The sequence below is a fragment of the Suncus etruscus genome, chromosome 13 (assembly GCF_024139225.1).
Source record: "Suncus etruscus isolate mSunEtr1 chromosome 13, mSunEtr1.pri.cur, whole genome shotgun sequence".
In the NCBI taxonomy this organism is placed as follows: Eukaryota; Metazoa; Chordata; class Mammalia; order Eulipotyphla; family Soricidae; genus Suncus; species Suncus etruscus.
In genome coordinates, this window is record NC_064860.1 from 16795890 (window position 1) to 16815603 (window position 19714).

The 19714-nt window shown below is 48.8% G+C and overlaps 1 protein-coding gene across 1 annotated transcript in view; it reads right to left on the bottom strand.

The window, feature by feature from the left end:
- The window catches only part of MED12L (mediator complex subunit 12L), a 294127-nt gene that overhangs the window by 200397 nt on the left and 74016 nt on the right, over window positions 1-19714 (bottom strand). Inside the window, 6 exon segments of the mRNA XM_049785377.1 lie at window positions 9627-9763; window positions 9990-10089; window positions 11742-11891; window positions 13954-14223; window positions 15659-15769; window positions 18484-18653. Of these exon segments, the coding sequence (XP_049641334.1) occupies window positions 9627-9763; window positions 9990-10089; window positions 11742-11891; window positions 13954-14223; window positions 15659-15769; window positions 18484-18653 (938 nt within the window).

Consider the following 19714-nt stretch of genomic DNA (forward strand, 5'->3'; position numbering starts at 1 on the left):
GGGAGGGAGAGAGGGAGGGGAGGAGGGAGGGGGGACGGAGAGAGAGAAAGAGAGAAAGAGAGAGAAAGAGAGGAAGGAAGGAAGGAAGGAAGGAAGGAAGGAAGGAAGGAAGGAAGGAAGGAAGGAAGGAAGGAAGGAAGGAAGGAAGGAAGGAAGGAAGGAAGGAAGGAAGGAAAGAAAGAAAGAAAGAAAGAAAGAAAGAAAGAAAGAAAGAAAGAAAGAAGAAAGAAAGAAAGAAAGAAAGAAAGAAAGAAGAAAGAAAGAAGAAGAAAGAAAGAAAGAAAGAAAGAAAGAAAGAAAGAGGGCCCGGAGAGATAGCACAGCGGCGTTTGCCTTGCAAGCAGCCGACCCAGGACCAAAGGTGGTTGGTTCGAATCCCGGTGTCCCATATGGTCCCCCGTGCCTGCCAGGAGCCATTTCTGAGCAGATAGCCAAGAGTAACCCCTGAGCACCGCCGGGTGTGGCCCAAAAACCAAAAAAAAAAAAAAAAGGAAGGAAGGAAGGAAGGAAGGAAGGAAGGAAGGAAGGAAGGAAGGAAGGAAGGAAGGAAGGAAGGAAGGAAGGAAGGAGGGAGGGAGGGAGGAGAGGGGAAGGGAGGGGAGGGGAGGGGAGGGAGGAGAGGGGAGGGAGGAGAGGGGGAGGGAGGAGAGGGGAAGGGAGGGAGGGGAGGGAGAGGGGGAGGGGAGGAGGGAGGGGGGACGGAGAGAGAGAAAGAAAGAGAGAGAAAGAAAGAGAGAGAGAAAGAGAGAGAGAAAGAGAAAGGAAGGAAGGAAGGAAGGAAGGAAGGAAGGAAGGAAGGAAGGAAGGAAGGAAGGAAGGAAGGAAGGAAGGAAGGAAGGAAGGAAGGAAGGAAAATAAAAAATAAAATGAATAAAATGGAAAGAAAAAAGAAAAAGAACCAACTCCCCCAATTAAAGGAAGAATTTTCAGTGAACCCAAAGAAACATAGAAAATGTCATTTTACTGTTAACATGCCCAGAAGCAGTCTGTTTGGGACAATGTGCTCAGAACCACATTCTAGACAGCTGTTAAGTTCCTGACCAAAGCACCACTCACAACACCTGCATGAAAGAGACCATGAAGAAATCCAAGTTCAAGAAAACTACTTTGTTCTCCAAAAGTTCACCGACCCATGTTTCTTGGCCTTTCTTTTGCAGAGACCCTCTTCTGACCTTGCTGCCTTCGGTGCTCCCCACCCCATCATACCAGTTTGCCCCAGCCTCATGCTTTACATAATTTCTCTGTGGCCCCCTTGGGACCCTGGGAGCACACAAGAGAACCTTAAGAGGGCCCGGAGAGATAGCACAGCCGCGTTTGCCTTGCAAGCAGCCAATCCAGGACCAAAGGTGGTTGGTTCGAATCCCGGTGTCCCATATGGTCCCCCATGCCTGCCAGGAGCTATTTCTGAGCAGACAGCCAGGAGTAACCCCTGAGCACCACCGGGTGTGACCCAAGAACCAAAAAAAAAAAAAAAAAAAAAAAGAGAACCTTAAGAACTCTCCCACCTCTACTCTCATTTTGCTCCTGTTGTGATGTGCTGATCTAGAGTAAATGGCAGAAGAGCCTTTTCCACCCGTATGAGGTTCCTCTGATAGTGAGAAGAGTCCCTAAGAAGGGCATTGGCCCTGTCAACTCCACCCCACAACATCCAGGCCTATCCAAAGCAGCTATTATCTCCATCAAAATGAACAGAAAATGAAGCTGAAAACTATAACCTCTCATCACTGGCACAGCCCCGCTTTCCTATCATGTATGTCCATAAAAGGTCCGACATTGCAAAATCTATTTATTTTTTCAGCCAGGACATAATTTCCAAGGCAGGCCAGATTCCAAGGAAATCAAAGTCCACTTTTGAGTCCTCAAGTCGCCTGCCAAAGGCAGGATGAGATGGGCCGATTTGGGGCCAATTTGAAAGGAAACAGGAAGAACGTATAAGAGAGGTCCAGGCGGATGGTGCAGGGACCTCAGTGATTGGGCCTCAGCAGTCGCGGTGGAAATCTGGCTCTCATTTGGATTTCTGTTTTCCTGCAAACCAAGCGTGGGATTTCAATATCAAATTAAGGACTAAAATAGGAGAGGCTTCCAAGGGGACACAGGAAAGGGAGGTCAGAGGGACACAGTGAACAGAGCACTCACATCCCAGGCCTGTCACTAGCAAGGTGGTTTTCAGCTAGTGCCGTCTCTTCTAAGGGTACCTCTATTACTCCCCACTAGTGGCACATTTCCAGCCAGGTTGTGCTAGGCAGAGCCAATTTTGGGAAAGAAATCACTCTTTTCAGTTCACACCTGCTGTAGGGTATAGGCCCGAGACCTTCACAATGGCCTGAGTGAAGGAAACCTCCCTGGGTCTCGAACTCAAGACCTCCCAAAAGGCAGAGCTCACTCTTGTCACTACTCAAGTGGCACTCTGGCCAGCCAAAGCAGCAATAGTCAATGGAAGGGTGGGGACAGAAAAGGGATTCAGAGGGTCAGTGCAGGCTCTGTATTCAGGAGGCCCAGGTTCCATCCCCAGTACCACAAGGCATGACACCCGAGCAGAGAGCCAGGAGCAATCTGGAACAATGTCCAGTGTGGCCCCAAAACTAAATGTGCAAGTAAATATGTGGACTTTGGGAAAACAGAGGAGACTGAACTAAGATCTGTGCATGCAATGCAATGTTCAATCATGGGACCCAGTTCAATTCCCAGCATCACATAGATGTGTGAAGACACAGCCCAAGGAACTGCAGAGAACAGTCCTGCTAGCCAATGCCCAGCACATGAAAGAATATACATACACATAGAGATACACATGTGAGCACACACAAAGTCTAGAAAGCTAGTAACACAGACTATGATATGCTAAGCCTTCCATAACCCTCCAAGTGATGAAGAGGCTGAGGGCTAATGGCTGAAGGAAGCTTGTATGTCTCCAGGCTCCCAGAGCAGGGTCAAGAGCCTCACCCAAGCTTTTCAGCACCGTGGTGGGAGTTCTCATGCCCAAATGCCCCTCTATGGGCAGCAGAGGAGAAATAGCAGTGAGAGGGCTGTTGGCTGACCACAACACACTAATGCACTATGGGAATGTCCACAAGAAGAAAGAATTTCCATAGGGAGGATAAGTCATAAGATGGAGGACAAGGATGAAGTGATACCACAGAAGTAGAGCATTTGCCTTGCATGTGGCTGACACAGGACAGACCTGGGTTTGATCCCTGGCGTCTTCGATATGGTCCCCCGAGCCAGGGCGATTTCTGAGCGCATAGCCAGGAGTAACCCCTGAGCATCACTGGGTGTGGCAGAAGGAAGGAAGGAAGGAAGGAAGGAAGGAAGGAAGGAAGGAAGGAAGGAAGGAAGGAAGGAAGGAAGGAAGGAAGGAAGGAAGGAAGGAAGGAAGGAAGGAAGGAAGGGAGAGAGGGAGGGAGGGAGGGAGGGAGGGAGGGAGGGAGGGAAGGGGGAGGGAGGGAGGGAGGGAGGGGGGAGGGAGGGGGAGGGAGGGAGGAAGGGAGGGGGGAGGGAGGGAGGGAGGGAGGGAGGGGGGGAGGGAGGGAGGGAGAGAGAGAGAGAGAGAGAGAGAAAGAAGAAAGAAAGAAAGAAAGAAAGAAAGAAAGAAAGAAAGAAAGAAAGAAAGAAAGAAAGAAAGAAAGAAAGAAAGAAAGAAAGAAAGAAAGAAAGAAAGAAAGATAAAGAAAGAAAGAAAGAAAGAAGAAAGAGAGAAAGAAAGAAAGAAAAGAAAGAAAGAAGAAGAAGAAGAGGAGGGGAGGCAGGGGAAGGGGAGGGGAGGGAGGGAAGGGAAGGGGAGGGGAGGAGAGGAGGGGAGGGGAGGGGAGGGGAGGGGAGGGGAGAGGAGGGGAGGGGAGGGGAGAGGAGGGGAGGGGAGAGGAGAGGAGAGGAGAGGAGAGGAGAGGAGAGGAGAGGAGAGGAGAGGAGAGGAGAGGAGAGGAGAGGAGAGGAGAGGAGAGGAGAGGAGAGGAGAGGAGAGGAGAGGAGAGGAGAGGAGAGGAGAGGAGAGGAGAGGAGAGGAGAGGAGAGGAGAGGAGAGGAGAGGAGAGAAGAGATGGAGGACAAACAACTTTACACCCACCAGGGCCCTGGTTCATCTGGATCCAGGAACTCAGAACATCTCCACCCCAGGCTCAAATCATGATGATTCCAGCTGTGAAGAAAGGCCTCCATCCTAAGGGCAACTTCCACAGTTTTCTTTCCCAGTGGACACACATCTAAGATGAAACTAAACTTCTACCTTCTGAGATCACCCAACAACCTACAGGTCTCTCAGCACAGGGTCTCCAAGTCATGCACAAAGATGGGGACAGGGTTAGCAAGAAGACCTGAGGGGGGGGACTCCTGCCAGAATACAATTGGGTGAAATTCTTTACTATTGTTCTAAAGTCATAAACATACACCAAAAGGAGAAAACACACACAAAAAGGGAATGGAGAAAATCAGTGACTCACAGCTGCAAGCAACAGCAAACAGAGAGGATTGGACCCAGATTCCTAGGAAAGCTCTCGAGTGGCTTCTTAATGTGAAACAACTAACATGTTTATAAATGTCATTAGTCACTCTTAGTCAACATTAAACAAAGTGATTGTGTCTAGATTAAAAACAGTGCCCTCACAGCACCAATAAAAAAACATATGGAGGAATAAATTGGCTGAGGACCGACATCACAGCCAGTCCCATAGCCACATAGTCCCCAGCTAGAGGTACACAGTCCAGGGGATCTGCAGAGTGCCCTGGTTCCCTCTGTTGGAAGCAGCCTGAGCTACCAGCAGATGGAAAATCCACCACAGTGCCACAGAGACAAATTCACCCTGTTAAAGATGCCTTAGGAAACCACTGAGTCTAAAAGGAAAAAAAGGGGAAGAGTGAGAAAGAGAAAGAGATACAGAGGGAGAGGGGGGAGAGGGAGGGGAAAGGGGGGAGAGAGAGAGAGAGAGAGAGAGACAGAGAGACAGAGAGACAGAGAGACAGAGAGAGAGACAGAGAGATGTCTGCATGTCTGCCATAGAAGCAAGTGGTAGATAAGAAAGAAGAAAGGCAAGAGGAAAACCGGGGCCATTGGTGGCAGGAAATGTGCATTGTAAAGTGATGGGTGTTTGATGTATGACTGAAACTCAATCATGAAAAACTCAGTATCTCATGATCATTCAATTAAAACATTTCTTTTTCTACAACCGGCAGCTTTGCAGGGAGAGTTTGATACCCCACATCACAATGTCACCTATAAGCACTGACAGGAACAACCCTGGAGCACTCGGAAGCAAGCACCACTAGGAGCAGCTCCAACCCCACCACCACCATCAAAGACACATAATAAATAAAAGGTGACTGAGGCGCTGGAAATGTAGGTCTGAGGCTAGAAGACATGAGAAGACATGACTGATATGCACAAGGCCCCAGATTTGATGCCCAGAACTGCCTGGATCACTGAGCAAACACTGTGTGTTTGTCTGTCTGTCCGTGTGACATGAAGCCATAAATGCACGTGAGCAGGAGGAAGCCTATCCACCCTCAGAGGTGGGCCAGTACAGGTGATAAAAACCCTGAGTTGTGTCCTCTCTTCTATGGCGGCTGGACACAGCACTCCAGGTGGCCCTAGAGCTGGCCTAATGGCTGATCCTCTTCCCAGAAGTGAGGAGACAACCAAACATGCCCAAACACTGCCCCAGAGACTCCATGAACTATCCATGCATCAAGTAGTCACGGGCTGTGTTATGGGTCAGGGCATAAGGATATATGAGATTCCAGCCCAGAGGAAACACTCATGAGCTGGTGAGGACTCGCAGGGGTCTCAAACTCAATTTAACTTGGGGCCGCAGGAGGCAAAGTCGGGGTGATCCTTGAGTGCAAAGTCAGTAGTAAGCCTTGAACATTGGGGAGTGTGACCCAAACAACTAAAACAAAACAAGACAAAAAAAAGATTCCTCTAGGGCAGGGCCACAAAATGTTGTACGGAGGGCCGTTTGCGGCCCGTGGGCCACGAGTTTGAGACCCCTGCTTCAGAGGAAGAAAAGTTTCTTTCTGCTCTTCCTGCTCCTCTAGGATCTACACTGTCCTTTGGCCCCCCAGACATAGCTGCTCTCCCCAGGCCACATAGTAGGACATTGGCCAAAGGGAAGAAGTAGCCTGCACCCAAGACCAGCTCAGCAAAATGAGCTGCGAGATATTGGAACGATCCCTACCTGGTTGGGCTTCTCTGTCTACCCTGAAGCAGCTCTGAGCCCTCAAGGGGCACAGGAGGAAATTGGAGTGGGGTCAAAAACAGGCCACTACTCCCATTCACCTTGATGCCTAGAGCCTGGGATATATTGGCAGTACTGGCAGCCCAGGTATGGGGACCTTTGCTCCCCTCTGTGATCAAGCAATATATGGGTAGGTGTGAACCCAGAACTCCAGGGCCACGTGACACCCCTCAAATGAGGTGAGAAAGTTGGGGAGCTGAGATTCAAGCAGCAGAGGTGATGTATGCAAACTGGGCTAGGCCCCACCTAGACTCACTTCCATCCTAAAGAGCTCTAGTCTGCAGCCACAAGCTGCCCCCTGGTCTGAGTCTCCCTGCATAATTGAGTACCTGAGAAAGGGGGAAAACGTTTTAAAATGTGAGCCCGGCAGAAAGGGGGCTGAAAACATAGAGAAGTAAGGAAGTGAGATGTATTTTGGCATGTTCTACCACACCTTCTCCAACTTATCTGAAAATGAGGCACTGGTTTTGCTACTGTCACTGCTGTGAGCCCACAATACATGAGCCCCTGGGCCAGAGTGATAGCACAGTGGTAAGGCGTTTGCCTTGCATGCAGCCAACACAGAACGGACCCCGGTTCGATTTCCGGCATCCCATATGGTCCCCGAGCCTTCCAGGAGTGATTTCTGAGTGCAGAGCCAAGAGTAACCCCTAAGCACCACCATGTGTGACCCAAGAACAACAACAACAACGAAACAAAAACAACAACAAAACAAAACAAAAAACCCATGAGCCCCACAGATGTGAACCCCTGCTTTGCATACTGAACATGCATATCCTGAGAGTCAGGCCCTGGTCCCCCAAGCCACAGGTGACTCAGACAAGTTACACAACCTGTCAGACTGCACTCAGCTCCTCAGCTCACACAGAGCGTGGATGCGGGCACCAGCCTACCAGTGCTGGCCCCAGGATTCCCTGGCACCTCCTCTAGGTATGTAATATTCAGTAAGACACAAATCAGTGTGCCTGATCCCTGTAAGTATGAGACATGCGCATCAACAACATATCTAAAAAGTGGGAGCCCCCCACAGTAAGCACATGGGCAGGTTCTATTCCACTGAGAACTCCCAAAACCATCACTTCAAAGGCAACAACCAAAGGAAAAGAGGATAAAAATGTGAAGGAGAAAACAAAGAACGCTGGGACCAGAGTGATTATAGTGAGCTCTGCACCGCTATGGGGCAGAAATAAAAAGAAAGTAAAGAGCAAAGACCACACCCGTTATTCAAGTGACATGTCAGTAAGTTGCCCAGTTCTCCTTTCTGCCAGATGAACAGGGTCTGCCTGCACAGGTGTCCAATGTCATTTCTGTCTGGCTCACACCACAGCTCAGCAAGCAAGCAAGCATGAAGCAACTACTCCCCAAGGGGAAATCTTCCCAGAGGGGAGTTAATATTCACGGTGATTAACTTTAAAGGGGCTGCGCCTCCCCACCCCAACCCTCACCCCCACCCACGCCCCTTTCTGCAGCACTACAGCAGAGACCACAGCACTCTGGGCTCCGTCCTGGGTTTGCACCGCCACCTAGTGGACCTGTGGTCGCATCTCATCTCCTCTGGAGGAGGAATGTGGCCAGATAGGCTAGCTCCTCACTTCGAGACTGTACTGACATCACAAAACTCAAGATGGGCCAGAGAGATAGCGTGGAGGTAAGGCGTTTGCCTGTCATGCAGAAGGTCATCAGTTCGAATCCTGGCATCCCATATGGTCCCCCGTGCCTGCCAGGAGCAATTTCTAAGCATGAGCCAGGAGTAATCCCTGAGCACTGCTGGGTGTGATCCAAAAAACCACACACACACACACTCACACACACACACACACACACACACACACACACACACACACACAAAACTCAAGATATCCTAGAATTGCTTTGAGGGGCAAACTAGCATCCCTTGTGAGCTGCCATCATCCTTCTTCCCAGCACCATTCTGCACCTTGGGACTGCATTTCACCTCCATTTCCATCAGAAGCACTGGGATCTCTGAAGAGTGCCAGGGTCCATGTCTATGTGATGTGCTCACCCTTGCACTGGCCTGTTTGTGTCCAGAGAGTGACCAGGGCAGGGTAGTCAGGAGTTGTCAGGGAGATGTTCACCCAGAGGGACAAAATTCTGTTCACTCCACACGCAGAGCTCAGAAACTCGTAAGATCCAAGAACACCTTAGACTAGGGGCGCTCTGATTCTCTTCTGGAGAAATGGGGGGACTGGCTCGCTGTGATGTATTTAGAACCTCACATCCTGGGCCTGAAGAGAAAGCTCAACAGGCCAAGCACAAACAAGCTTTGCATGTAGAAGGCTCAGAGTTTGAGCCGGATACCAAAGTGCTCTCCAGGCATTGTTCGAATCACCGTCCTTCTGCATGCAAGGCAAATGCCTTACCTCCATGGTATCTCTCCAGCCCAGGAGGACTTTTTTTAATTTGATCAACATTTAAATTAGCAGAGTCTGGAAAAGACATATTATCCTTTACAAAGTGGGTGGGCTACATCTGATATGTTGATGCCTTCAACAAGAAGGTTAAGGCAAGATACCCCTCCAGGGAGGAGAAGGAATTGAGCCCTGGCCTCACCTCTTCCCAGGTCCACCCATAGTCTGCTGGTCTGCCCTGCTCACTCTGGACGTATCAGGACCCACAACACTCATGAGCCAGTTACTTAAAATAAATACAACTTTTTAATGTGAAAACACAAAGTTTTTGGGTCTACTTCTAGAAAGATTTATTCAGAGAACTGTCCAGAGATTCCTCTAGATCCTGCTCTCTGAAGAACTTTGCACACTGAGAGATATTCAGAGACCAGGATTACACATCTTTGTTGATCATCAACACACTGGATATTAGAGCTCATTGCTTTAAAGTCAGAGACACAGGGTCAGAGAGATAGCACAGCAGGGAGGGCATTTGCCTTACACACAGCCAACCTGGGTTCAATCCCTGGTATCCCATATGATGCCCCGAGCCTGCCAGGAGTGATTTCTGAGTGCAGAGCCAGGAGTATCCCCTGAGCACTGCTGGATGTGCCCCCCCAGAGAGAGAGAGAGAGAGAGAGAGAGAGAGAGAGAGAGAGAGAGAGAAGTCAGAGACATAAGGCAAGTAATTAAGTAATTTCCAATTCAATAATACTAGGGGTGCTGAGAAAGAAGAAATGATGCTAAAATGTCACAAGAAACTTTTCCAATGCATATTTCAGTCCACAGCACCTGCCATTGGAATGGGAAGAGGGGGAGCAGAACTCCAGGATGCAGGCATCAACCACCCTAATACCAACACCCCAAGTTGAAAAGGTTTTACAGGAACTCACAGGCATGAACGAGCAACATGGAAAAATAAGAAAATAAAAAGAAAATAAGAAATAAAAAAAATGAGAAAATAAAAGAGCTCCCAAGAAACAGAAATTACCTCCTGGTTCTCTTTGTTTTGGTTGGCCCAGAAAATCTTATGATAAAGTGTCTCCAAAGAGTTGCTGGAATCTGTCCGATCAAAACAGTGGCGATCCAAGACTTCCAATGTGTGCAAAACCCGACTAATGGTCACCCCTGGAGATGGACATGAAGAAAGTTAGAGTGCCCCCATAAGTGGGGGCACTGGGATATTTAAGAAAAGAGCCTTCTAGGTTCCACAAGAGAACTATAAGCAAAGTTAAACATGGCAAGGACAGAGAATTAGAGTGAAATTAGGGGCCAGGTAGAGGAATAATCCTGAATGAATCTCACGGAAGGAAACCCAGAATTTCCATCCCTTCCCTCCTGCTGCACTGCCTACCTGCTGTTGACTCTTGACACTTGTCAAAAGACCACCTGACTTCCACAGCCCGGCCTCTCTGTTTGATCTGTTGCTCCACCTCGTAGATCCTGGCCCGGACCTGCAGGAGAGCAGCTGCTGGTTAACATGGCCACACAGCCATGCCTACAGGAAACTTGCAGCAGGAAATTCACCAGGTACATTATTAAATTTATGAAATTTACAGATAGGGATCCAATGTCAGCTTCTGGTGACCAGTACTTGTGACAACGAATGCAGGTGAGTTGGAAAATGCACTTGAAAAAAGACATTTAAGAACACCAGAAACACCAGAGAGATAGCAGGAATACTGTCCTTACCATATATGCAGCTGACCCAGGTTCAATCCCCAAAACCCAGAAGTGGCCCCTGAGTGAAGAGCCTAGTATGAGCCCTGAACACAGCCAGGCGTGGCCCAAAATAAAAAAATATATTAAGTAACAATAGATTAAAAGTAGACATTCTGGGCCAGAGAGAGTTCAAAGTGCTGAGCACATGCCAGGAGTAACCCCCAAAGCATCAGTCCAGTTTCACAGCTTTCTGACTCATCTTAGAGGAGAAGCAAACCAAGTCCCTAAACTCACAGGTACACCAGTGTTTGGGTTGAAAACTGGGGCATCCTTGGGATGGAGGTGGGTCAAATTCCTCTTTGCCAAAGTCCTGGGAGCCACACCACACCCCATAATGGCCACCATGCAAATAGGTCAACCTCACTGTTTCTTGCCTGATCTCTGTAAAGACACCAAGCCAATGACAATTCTAGGTACACTAGTTTTAGGGTTGAAAACTCTGGGGTCTTCTCAGAGAGTGGGCAGACAGTCCTTACTTCTCCTACTGCCAGAAGTCCCAGCAGCCACTGTCACTGCTATGAAAATAATGACTGAGCCTCTCAGCTTCATGACTGGTCTCAGAAGAGATGCAGCCAATCCAAACCATTGGAACTTATCGGCCCAGTTCCACAGATCCTGGAGCTCTTAGAGTGACGCCTTAAAATTCCACAATCCTGACAGAATAGTAAGAGCTTACCGAGTTAGATGGGAAAGTAGCGTAGAAGTTAACTAAGTTCAATAAACAAAATAACACAGAAGGCTTAACTAGCAACAAACAACTCAGTAAAGAAATCTTCAAGACAATGATCCCATTGTAAGCTATAACAATTTTCACAAATTTTCTTTAACTGAAGTATTTTTTGAATATTCCATGAATCATTTCTGTTGTAACAAGCAGTATAAACTAAATTACTATGCATCTACTAAGGAGGAAAGCTTGGGAGAGGCAAGTGGGAAACTAGGGACAGCAATGGGAGGAAGGTCACTGGTAGTGACTTGGTGCTGCGACATTGAATGCACAAAACAGTTTTGTAAACCAGTGTCAAATAAAGTTAAGGGAGGGAAAAGAAAGCTGCTAAGTCCACAAGACTCAAGATCAGTCCTACATTGGACCGTTGGAGCCCCTACATCAAGGAACCCAACAATACATTAATCACAGGGCAGTCATTCCATATGGCCAATCACCACCGAGGAGGTGTGGCCACACTGCTGTCTGGGAGGGGAACTTTCTAGAAAGAGCTGTCCAGTAAAAGGGTCAAACATAAGAGGGCAACTGGGTGGCTTCTGTGGTTCTGAGCAGCTACACCCATGAACCCCTGAGGCATGCAGGATGTGACCAAGCCCCCCACCACCAGCGCTTGCCTAGAGTCTCCCAGAGTGAGCAAAGCTGCCGCAGGCCACTTACCTGCTGGTTGAAGGCCGAGTTCCCGCCAGGCATAGGCAGGCTGGACGGTGCCACCTGAAGCAGATCCAAGGGGGAGCCAGGGCTGGCACTCTTACTGTCATTTGTGGAGTAATTCCACACCAAGGCACTTGGGCAGCAGAGCGTGACCGTCTAGGGACAAAGCAGAAAAGAGGAAAAAAAAAAAAAAAAAAACAGGCATTAAGGCCAAACTAGAGTGAACAACTGTTGACCAGGAGTGGGGATGTTCCATCAAGGATGCCTTGCAGTCTTCTGTCCAGGAGCCAGAGATGTCAGCATTTCACTGCCCTCCTGCCACCTCCCTGCCAGGAAGGCAAGGCAGGAGGGTTCCTTCTAAAAGCAGCTCTTGAGTGATGAGGGGGAATCCCGTCAGGCTCACTAAAGGCCCTGTACTATCAAACTGTCACCTTACAACCTTCTTCACACCATATTTTAAAATGGGGGCAGGAGGGATCCAGACAGATAGAACAGCAGGTTTATGCACCTATCTGGCTTCCAGGGGGCTGGCTGAGGTTCAATCTCTGGCAGCATCTATGGTCTCCCATCAACCTCCAGGACCACAGCAGAGTCAGGAGTAAGCCCTGACCACTGCCAGATGTGGTCCAAAATCTTTAAAAAAAAAAACTAACTTTTTTTTAAATGATGTGGCATTAGGCTGTCATTTTGGAGGTGAAGAGAACAACAAAGAAATTTCTGTTGCTTACATACTCTCACACAAAGAGGGTGCTAAGTACCTCTACTGATAAAAAACTCTGGGGGAGCATGTGAAGCTCCCCACAAAGACCAGCTTGTGGATACTGCAAAGGCCACCAGGACTCTTGTGCCTGCATCTTTTTTTTGTTTGTTTTTGTTTTGGGATCACACCTGGCAGTGCTCAGGGGTTACTCCTGGCTCTAGGCTCAGAAATCGCCCCTGGCAGGCACGGGAGACCATATGAGATGCCTGGATTCAAACCACCGTCCTTCTGCATTAAAGACAAATGCCTTACCTCCATGCTATCTCTCCGGCCCCATGCATCTTTTCTCTGTTGTTCTAGCAGCTCCCTCAAAGCAGTGGGTCTATTCTGTTTCTCCCTCTGCCTGACCTGGCCTGGCCTGCTCTGCCTGTCTTGCTCTGCTCTGACAGGGTTTCCAGAACAGGCCAGTGGTTCAGAGGTCCCTCCTATTATTGGCCAATTCATGCCACAAGCAGACAGTACCCTGCATTCATCATCTGCATCCATGAGGGACCAGTTATAGGAGAGACTGTTGGAGTCACCCCACCATTCCCTAAACCAGAGGAAGCATAAGAGTCACAGGATGTATGGGCCCTATTCCAGTCTTGGTCTGTCTCCAGACTCTCAGGCTATCATTCAGCAACGCATCTGGTTGAATGTTCCTGGTTTCTCTCCTCTCCCCTGAGGTTGAAAAGCCAGCCTCACCTGCAGAACCTCCTGAGCCCCTGCAGGACAGAGGTGTGAGTGATATTCAAAGGGACAATGGCACCCAGAGAGTCCCAGACTGGCTTTCATGACTCATCTCCTCTTCTTTCCACTGTGGTCAAAGTGCATTCAGAGACCAATGCAGGAAGAGCTAAGGGGGTCCTCTCCTTCAGAAAGTTCTAGGCCAGATGACAGGCTTCCTATAATTCTGTCCTGTGGTACTAGCCCATCTGAGCCTGCTCTGACCAGACAGGAAATCATGTCTACAAGCTCAAGGTCATTCCCAGTTAGCAGTAGTGCAAAAGCCCTGAAAGGCTGCCTGAGAACAGATGGGGGAGCCTCTCCTTAGGCCACACCCATCTGCTGGGACCAGCCCAAGGCCCAGGCTCACAAGGTCAGGCAGCTGAGTAGGACCTGTTCCATCCTCTAGGTTTGAAAGACACAGTGAGGCCACAGTAGGTGACTGAGGAAGCCGCGCTCTAAGAGTAACAGCAATGAAAGCAATGACCCTATGTTGTCCCTCAGCTCAGACATAAAACTGCATTTCCTGCAGAAGCCACACAACTCCTTACAGCTTGCCCCAAGGCAGAGACCCTCCAAATTCTTAGGCTTGGGGTCCATGGGGATGGTGGAAGAGTGTGTAAGGGAGGGCTCCAGGGTGCAGGAGGCAGGTGCCAGGGTGTAGCTAAAGGCCAGGTGTGAGGAGGGCAGGCAGTAAGCATCTGGACATGAAAGGACAGGGACAGGATGGTAGCTCACTGGGTAGAGACTCACCTGCAACATGCAGCTGAGGCCGTACACGAGGGGCCCATGCTGGGCGCATGCCAGGAAGTCAGAGAAGGCTAGCTGTGCAGAGCTCACCCCAGGCCCTGGGGCACCAGGGCTGGGGGCGCCAAGGCTCGCACTGGGGGGGCCGATGAGTACATGGGGTGAGGGTGCTGCCAGGAGGCCAGCACTGTCACTGAGCAGCAGGGCCAGGCGCCGTGTGCAGAAGTAGGCGAGCCGGCGTGACAGGTAGGCTGACTGCACGAACTCGTCCGAGTACTGGGGAGGAAAGAGCAGTGACATCAGAAAGTCCCCATGGCGGATGCTGACCCAGACACTCAGGCATGAGCAGGCACATACCATCATCCCTGAAAATAGCCCTAGTGAGAGGCTTGGCAATCTGCATGTGCCTTCCATGAACTTGGCCCTGGGAGTAATCCTGATATCTCCAAAATTAAGGAGGGAACACATGCCAAGGCCATCAGAAAACACCTGTACCAGACAAGAACTCCTTTCCTCTCGCCAGAAGGATCGGAAAGTGGTTTTAGAGCATATGTGTAGCATCTGTTTTGAATTTCCAAAATAACTGTTCTTGAGTTTAAAGGGGGGCAGGGGATTTCAAAGAGGAGCTTAAAGATGTTTCCAATTCAATGAGCCACTGATGGGCCATTCCCCTAAACTCCTGTCCTTTCTAAGCATAAAGCACCCTTCACACACAACTGGTAGATTTCAGGTTCATAAAGGGGGAAAATGGATGGGACTGTGCATTTGCCTTAGCTCAACACATTCAAATGTTTTTCATGTCACCACTGGATCAAGCCCGAATGACTGATGATCTGTTCCAAGCAGCACTTTCATGCATGGATCCTGGAAGTTGGGATGTGTCTCAGAATATCCTGGTCTTGTCTGGGTCTGGATTGTCTGGTGCTACCCTATGGGCCAGCAGGAGTCTATGTTCTGGGGGACAAGGGTAGGGGACACAACCTGGTGGTGGTGACCTTGATTTAAATGGCTTTTAGATCATTCATTCAAATTGGCAGTTTCTACCATCTTGAGAGTTAAAGGAGGCCAGTCAAGAACATGAGGGTCAGGGGCCAGAGGGATATCATGAAGATAAGGCATTTGCCTTGCATGCAGAAGGATGGTGGTTGGTATCCTGGCATCCCATATGGTCCCCCGAGCCTACCAGGAGCAATATCTGAGCATAGAGCCAGGAGTAACCTCTGAGTGCTGCCAGTGTGACCCCCCCCCAAACAAAAGAACATGAGGGTCAGAGGCAGAGGTCAATGGACCCAGCCAGGTCCATTCGCAGTATTAACATAGTCCCCCAGCACCATCAGAAGTGGTCTCCAAGCACCAAACCAGGAATAGCCCTTGAGTTGCATCAGCTGTGGTCCAAAACTGGAGAAGGTGGAGGCACTTCTCTGTTCCTCAGGGGCAAGAGTCAGCTTGTTTACCAGGGGCACATGTAGAAAGCCACAGTGATGATGCAGGTCTGTCTACTCAGTTCAGTGCCTGCCAAGCCAACACACACAGGGACCCTAAAAGTGATGAGCTATGCAAGGATCACCCAGACTTTCCAGGAGCTCCTCAGCAAGTCTGTCCCAAGAGGCACCAACCTCACTGTTCATTTCACATAAAAACCCGTGGCCCCTGGCCCTAACACTCAGCCCCTTGCATGGTTACACTCTGCTCCCCATAACCCTGTACACACCTGTAGCATCAGCGGAAGCAGGAGCTTGAGGAGATCCTCATCCATCGGCCTGATCTTCTCTAGGACATCCAGGATCCATGTCAGATACTCGTGCTTCTCCAGCATTCCTTCCTGGGACAGGCAGAGAGCAAAGCACAGGCAACGTGACCACCAAAGCAACAGAAATTCAGACACCGGCCTTTCAGACAGAGCCTTCCAAAGCTAAAGTGTGAATCTGTTACAGTGGGTCTGAGTGAGTGGAAAGAACCATCTTCTCTAGGGGCCGGAGAGATAGCATGGAGGTAGGGTGTTTGCCTTTCATGCAGGAGGTCATCAGTTCGAATCCCGGCTTCCCATATGGTCTCCCGTGTCATTGCTCTGAGCGTGAAGCCAGGAATAACCCCTGAGCACTGCCGGGTGTGACCCCAAAAAAAAAAAACCACAAAAAAAAAAAAAAAAAAAAAAAAGAACCATCTTCTCTCCTCATGGTCCAATTCCAGATGCAGCCAAGAAATAGAACTCTTTGCCCAGTTACCTTCAGACCTGTTGCTGTTGATTCTTGATTGAAAGGGAAAAAATTCTAATTTCCAGGTTCCAAGAGATAGTACAGAGATTGAGGCATTTGCCTTACATGTGGCCAACCCAGCTTAAATCCCTGCACAGGATATGGTCCAGTATACCACCCTGAGTGACCCCTGAGAACAGAGCTAGGAGTAAGCTCTGAACACAGCTGAGTATGACCCCTCCTCCACCCAAAAGCTTAGTAGCTAGAAAAGTGAAGTGCACAATTCTAAGGTCAGTAACATAAATTTCAAGACCAAAATGAAATTTTGCATTAAGATGGAAAGTATGCTAAATGCAATCCTCCCAAGAAAGGAATATACATATATATGTATATATATGCATACATACATATGTTTTATAAGACATACATGTGGGAGACCGAGCACCCCACATATCAAAGGAACTCTAAATGAATTTTCCACCGCCTGCCTGATTCAAGCCATAAAGTTTGCATAGCCCCGAACCAACAGAAAACTCTGCAAATAAATTTAGCTCAGCACAAAGAATCTGGCTTAACCAGATTCCTTAACCTTTCCATGGAACCTGTTTTTGTGCCTGCTCTCAAGCAGATATGTTTTTGTAAATTATGATCCTTATTGCTTACACAAAAGAAAGATTTAAATGGAAAATAGGCTAAACAAAAAATTGTATTTGCGTAAATATCAATTAGCTATTTGTTTAAAAATTTGCTTCCCCTCCCCTCATCCTGCCAGGTTCCTCCTTATCCTTCCCGCCATCAAAATGTGTTTATGCTCCCATTGGTTAAAATTGTTGTACTTGTACAAATCTGATTGGTTTATGTTTCAATCTTATGCTACTACTCCTCCCACTGGAGCAGGGCATAAAAACCCTGCTCTCCCCTCAATAAATCCTCTCGACTAGCAACGTCACCCTGAGCGTTTTACTAACTTCTACAGCTTAATTTTTTAGGTGTTCACAAAAGAGCTTAACACTCGCAAATTATTGGTAGTTGTCTTCTGCCTTCTGTCCTGGTTGAGAGAAAGCTGCTGGCCGGAATTCTCTCCCAGTAAAGGACAGGAGCAGAGGCTGTTACACATACATATCAGGAATCTTAGGGGTCCTACTCCCTGATTCTCTACCAAACAGGTCACAGTTCAGTGCATGGACCCAAGAGTAATCCCTGAGCACAGCGTCAGGAATAAGTCCTGAACACAGTCAGGTGTGGCCCCAAATCTAAAGCCAAATAAAAATGTTGGATGAACCAAGTACAGGCACCCAAACCCATTTCTCATCAAAGGTCGTGAAAGTCTTTCCAGCAACACAAACAATAAAACCCATTTGCTGTCATGGAAGCAAGCAGAGGCACGGACGCCCTCTGCTGGTCAGTCTGATTTCCATCAGCTTGGTTCAAAGCCCTCACTCTCTCCCCTTCACTGCATCTTAAAGGGTAGACGATCCGATTAAAATAATCTTTCTGGAGTTGAAAAGGGAAGAGACAGAAGGTGCATGCATGGCATGCACTGGACCTTGGTTCCATCTCCAGTATGCCAGGAAGGATCCCTGAACACAGAGACAGCTCTGGCACACAGCGAAGTATTGACCAAACACAAACAAGCAAACAAAAATAAAACTTGATGAGGCCGAAGGATAGTATAGTGCGGGGGGTGTTTGCATTGCACATAGATGATCTGGCATTCCATAGCACTGCCAAAGTGATACCTGAGTAACTCCTGAGCATTGCTGAAAGAATGATCAAAATTACTGGGTTCCCAATGCTGATTGCAGAAGAGGGGCCAGTTCACTAGGAATAAAAAGGATGAAGAGTCCCATCTGAGAGAGACTCTGAGGGCTGGAAGATGGCTCAACAGGCTCCAGGTTCCATCTCAAGCACTGCCTGGTTCCCCATGCACCACCAAGAGAAAGTACAAGAGAATAGTACAATGTGCAGGGAAAAGTCTCTGGACATTGTGGGGTGTGACTCTCAAAAAAAAAAAAAAGACAGTAAAGAAATAAAGCCTCTCTCTGAAATAGACTGTGCTTGGCAAATACTACCAAATACCATTTCAGACCAAAGTTTAGAAGATTCTTTTCCACAATGTGAGGGAGCAAGCCATCAGGAGCATTGAGGTGCAAGATGGTTCAGAGTGTGTTTGTGTATGACTGTGTGTGTATCTGTGTGTCTGTGTATGTGTATAGAGGGGTCTTGATCCCCAGCACTACCCAGTCCCCTGCATAATAAGCATGGAGGAGGTAGCTCCAGAAACCACAACAAGGCTAACCACCAACTGTGATCAAGGGACATGGCTGAGAAGCGACCTGACCTGGAACATGTGGAAGGCCAGTTTCTCGTTGTACTCCCACTGCTGCAGGGCCTGCTCCACCTCCAGCGGCATTGACACGGGGGCGTCACCCATGCTGGAGGCCACGTGGTAGAAGTCAGAGATCTTGGCCAGCTGCTCCCGAAGATACCTGGTCGATATCTGGGTCCATTCTGCATTAAACAGGGCCAAAGAAACAGCACAAGGGTTAACGTGCTTGCCATACAGAGGATTCCTTCCTCCCACATCCACACTATCTGGTCCCTGCAGTAATGCCAAGAACAGTGTTACAAGCTCCAACACCCCTGGATATGGTCCTTGTGGGCCACCCCCCCCCAGCAAAACTGGGGTGGCCTTATTCATCTCTGGTTCCACATCCCCCATCCCTCAGTGAGCCAATGGCCTGGCTGGCTGAGATCACAGGGAAGGGACCCCTGGGCTTCCTGAACAAGCTTGGAGAGCAAAAACAACAAAAGCAAAAACAAATAAATAAAAACAAGTTTTTTAAAACAAGCCTAACTTTCTAGGACAAAGGGTTCCAGAAGAGCTTCCAAGGCCCTTTGTGGCAATCTGTAGGACGTGCCTCAGGACAAACTGCTCTTCCAGAAATCAGTGTGGCTCTGGTTGGCTCCAGCCCTGGTCAAAAAGAGGCCCCAAGGCCCCAGCCTGGGAGAGGTGATGCCACAGCAGAGTGCAAATTGGGTGTTAGGGTTAAGGAATGAAACAAAATTATCACAGGCAGCACAGAGCAGGGCAAGCACATGGTCCCCAAATGGGACCCAGAGAGAGTTCAATAGGATGGAGTGTGCCACAGGCTCTGTGTGCCAGAAGCTCTGGGTCATCCACTGAGCACTCCAGACCCCTTGAACACTGCCAGGGGCGACGACCCCAGAGCCCAGAGTTGGGAGAAACCTCTGAGCACAGATATGGGTGGCCTCAAACTAAATCTAAACAAAATCCGCCCTCAAGCACTGCTCTCTTAGCAGCTTAAGTAACTCTGCTTTAAACTTATGAAAGCAGCATAGCTTAGGGCAGGGGTCTCAAACTCAATTTACCTGGGGGCCGCAGGAGACAAAGTCGGGGTGAGGCAGGGCCGCATAAGGGATTTCGCTTACTGAATATTCGCAATTAAAAAATCGCATTAGTAAGAAAAAAAAATCGCGAAAAATCGCATTAAACATTCGCATACCCCGAACGGAACTGCTCGGGGTATGCGAACGTTTAATGCGATTTT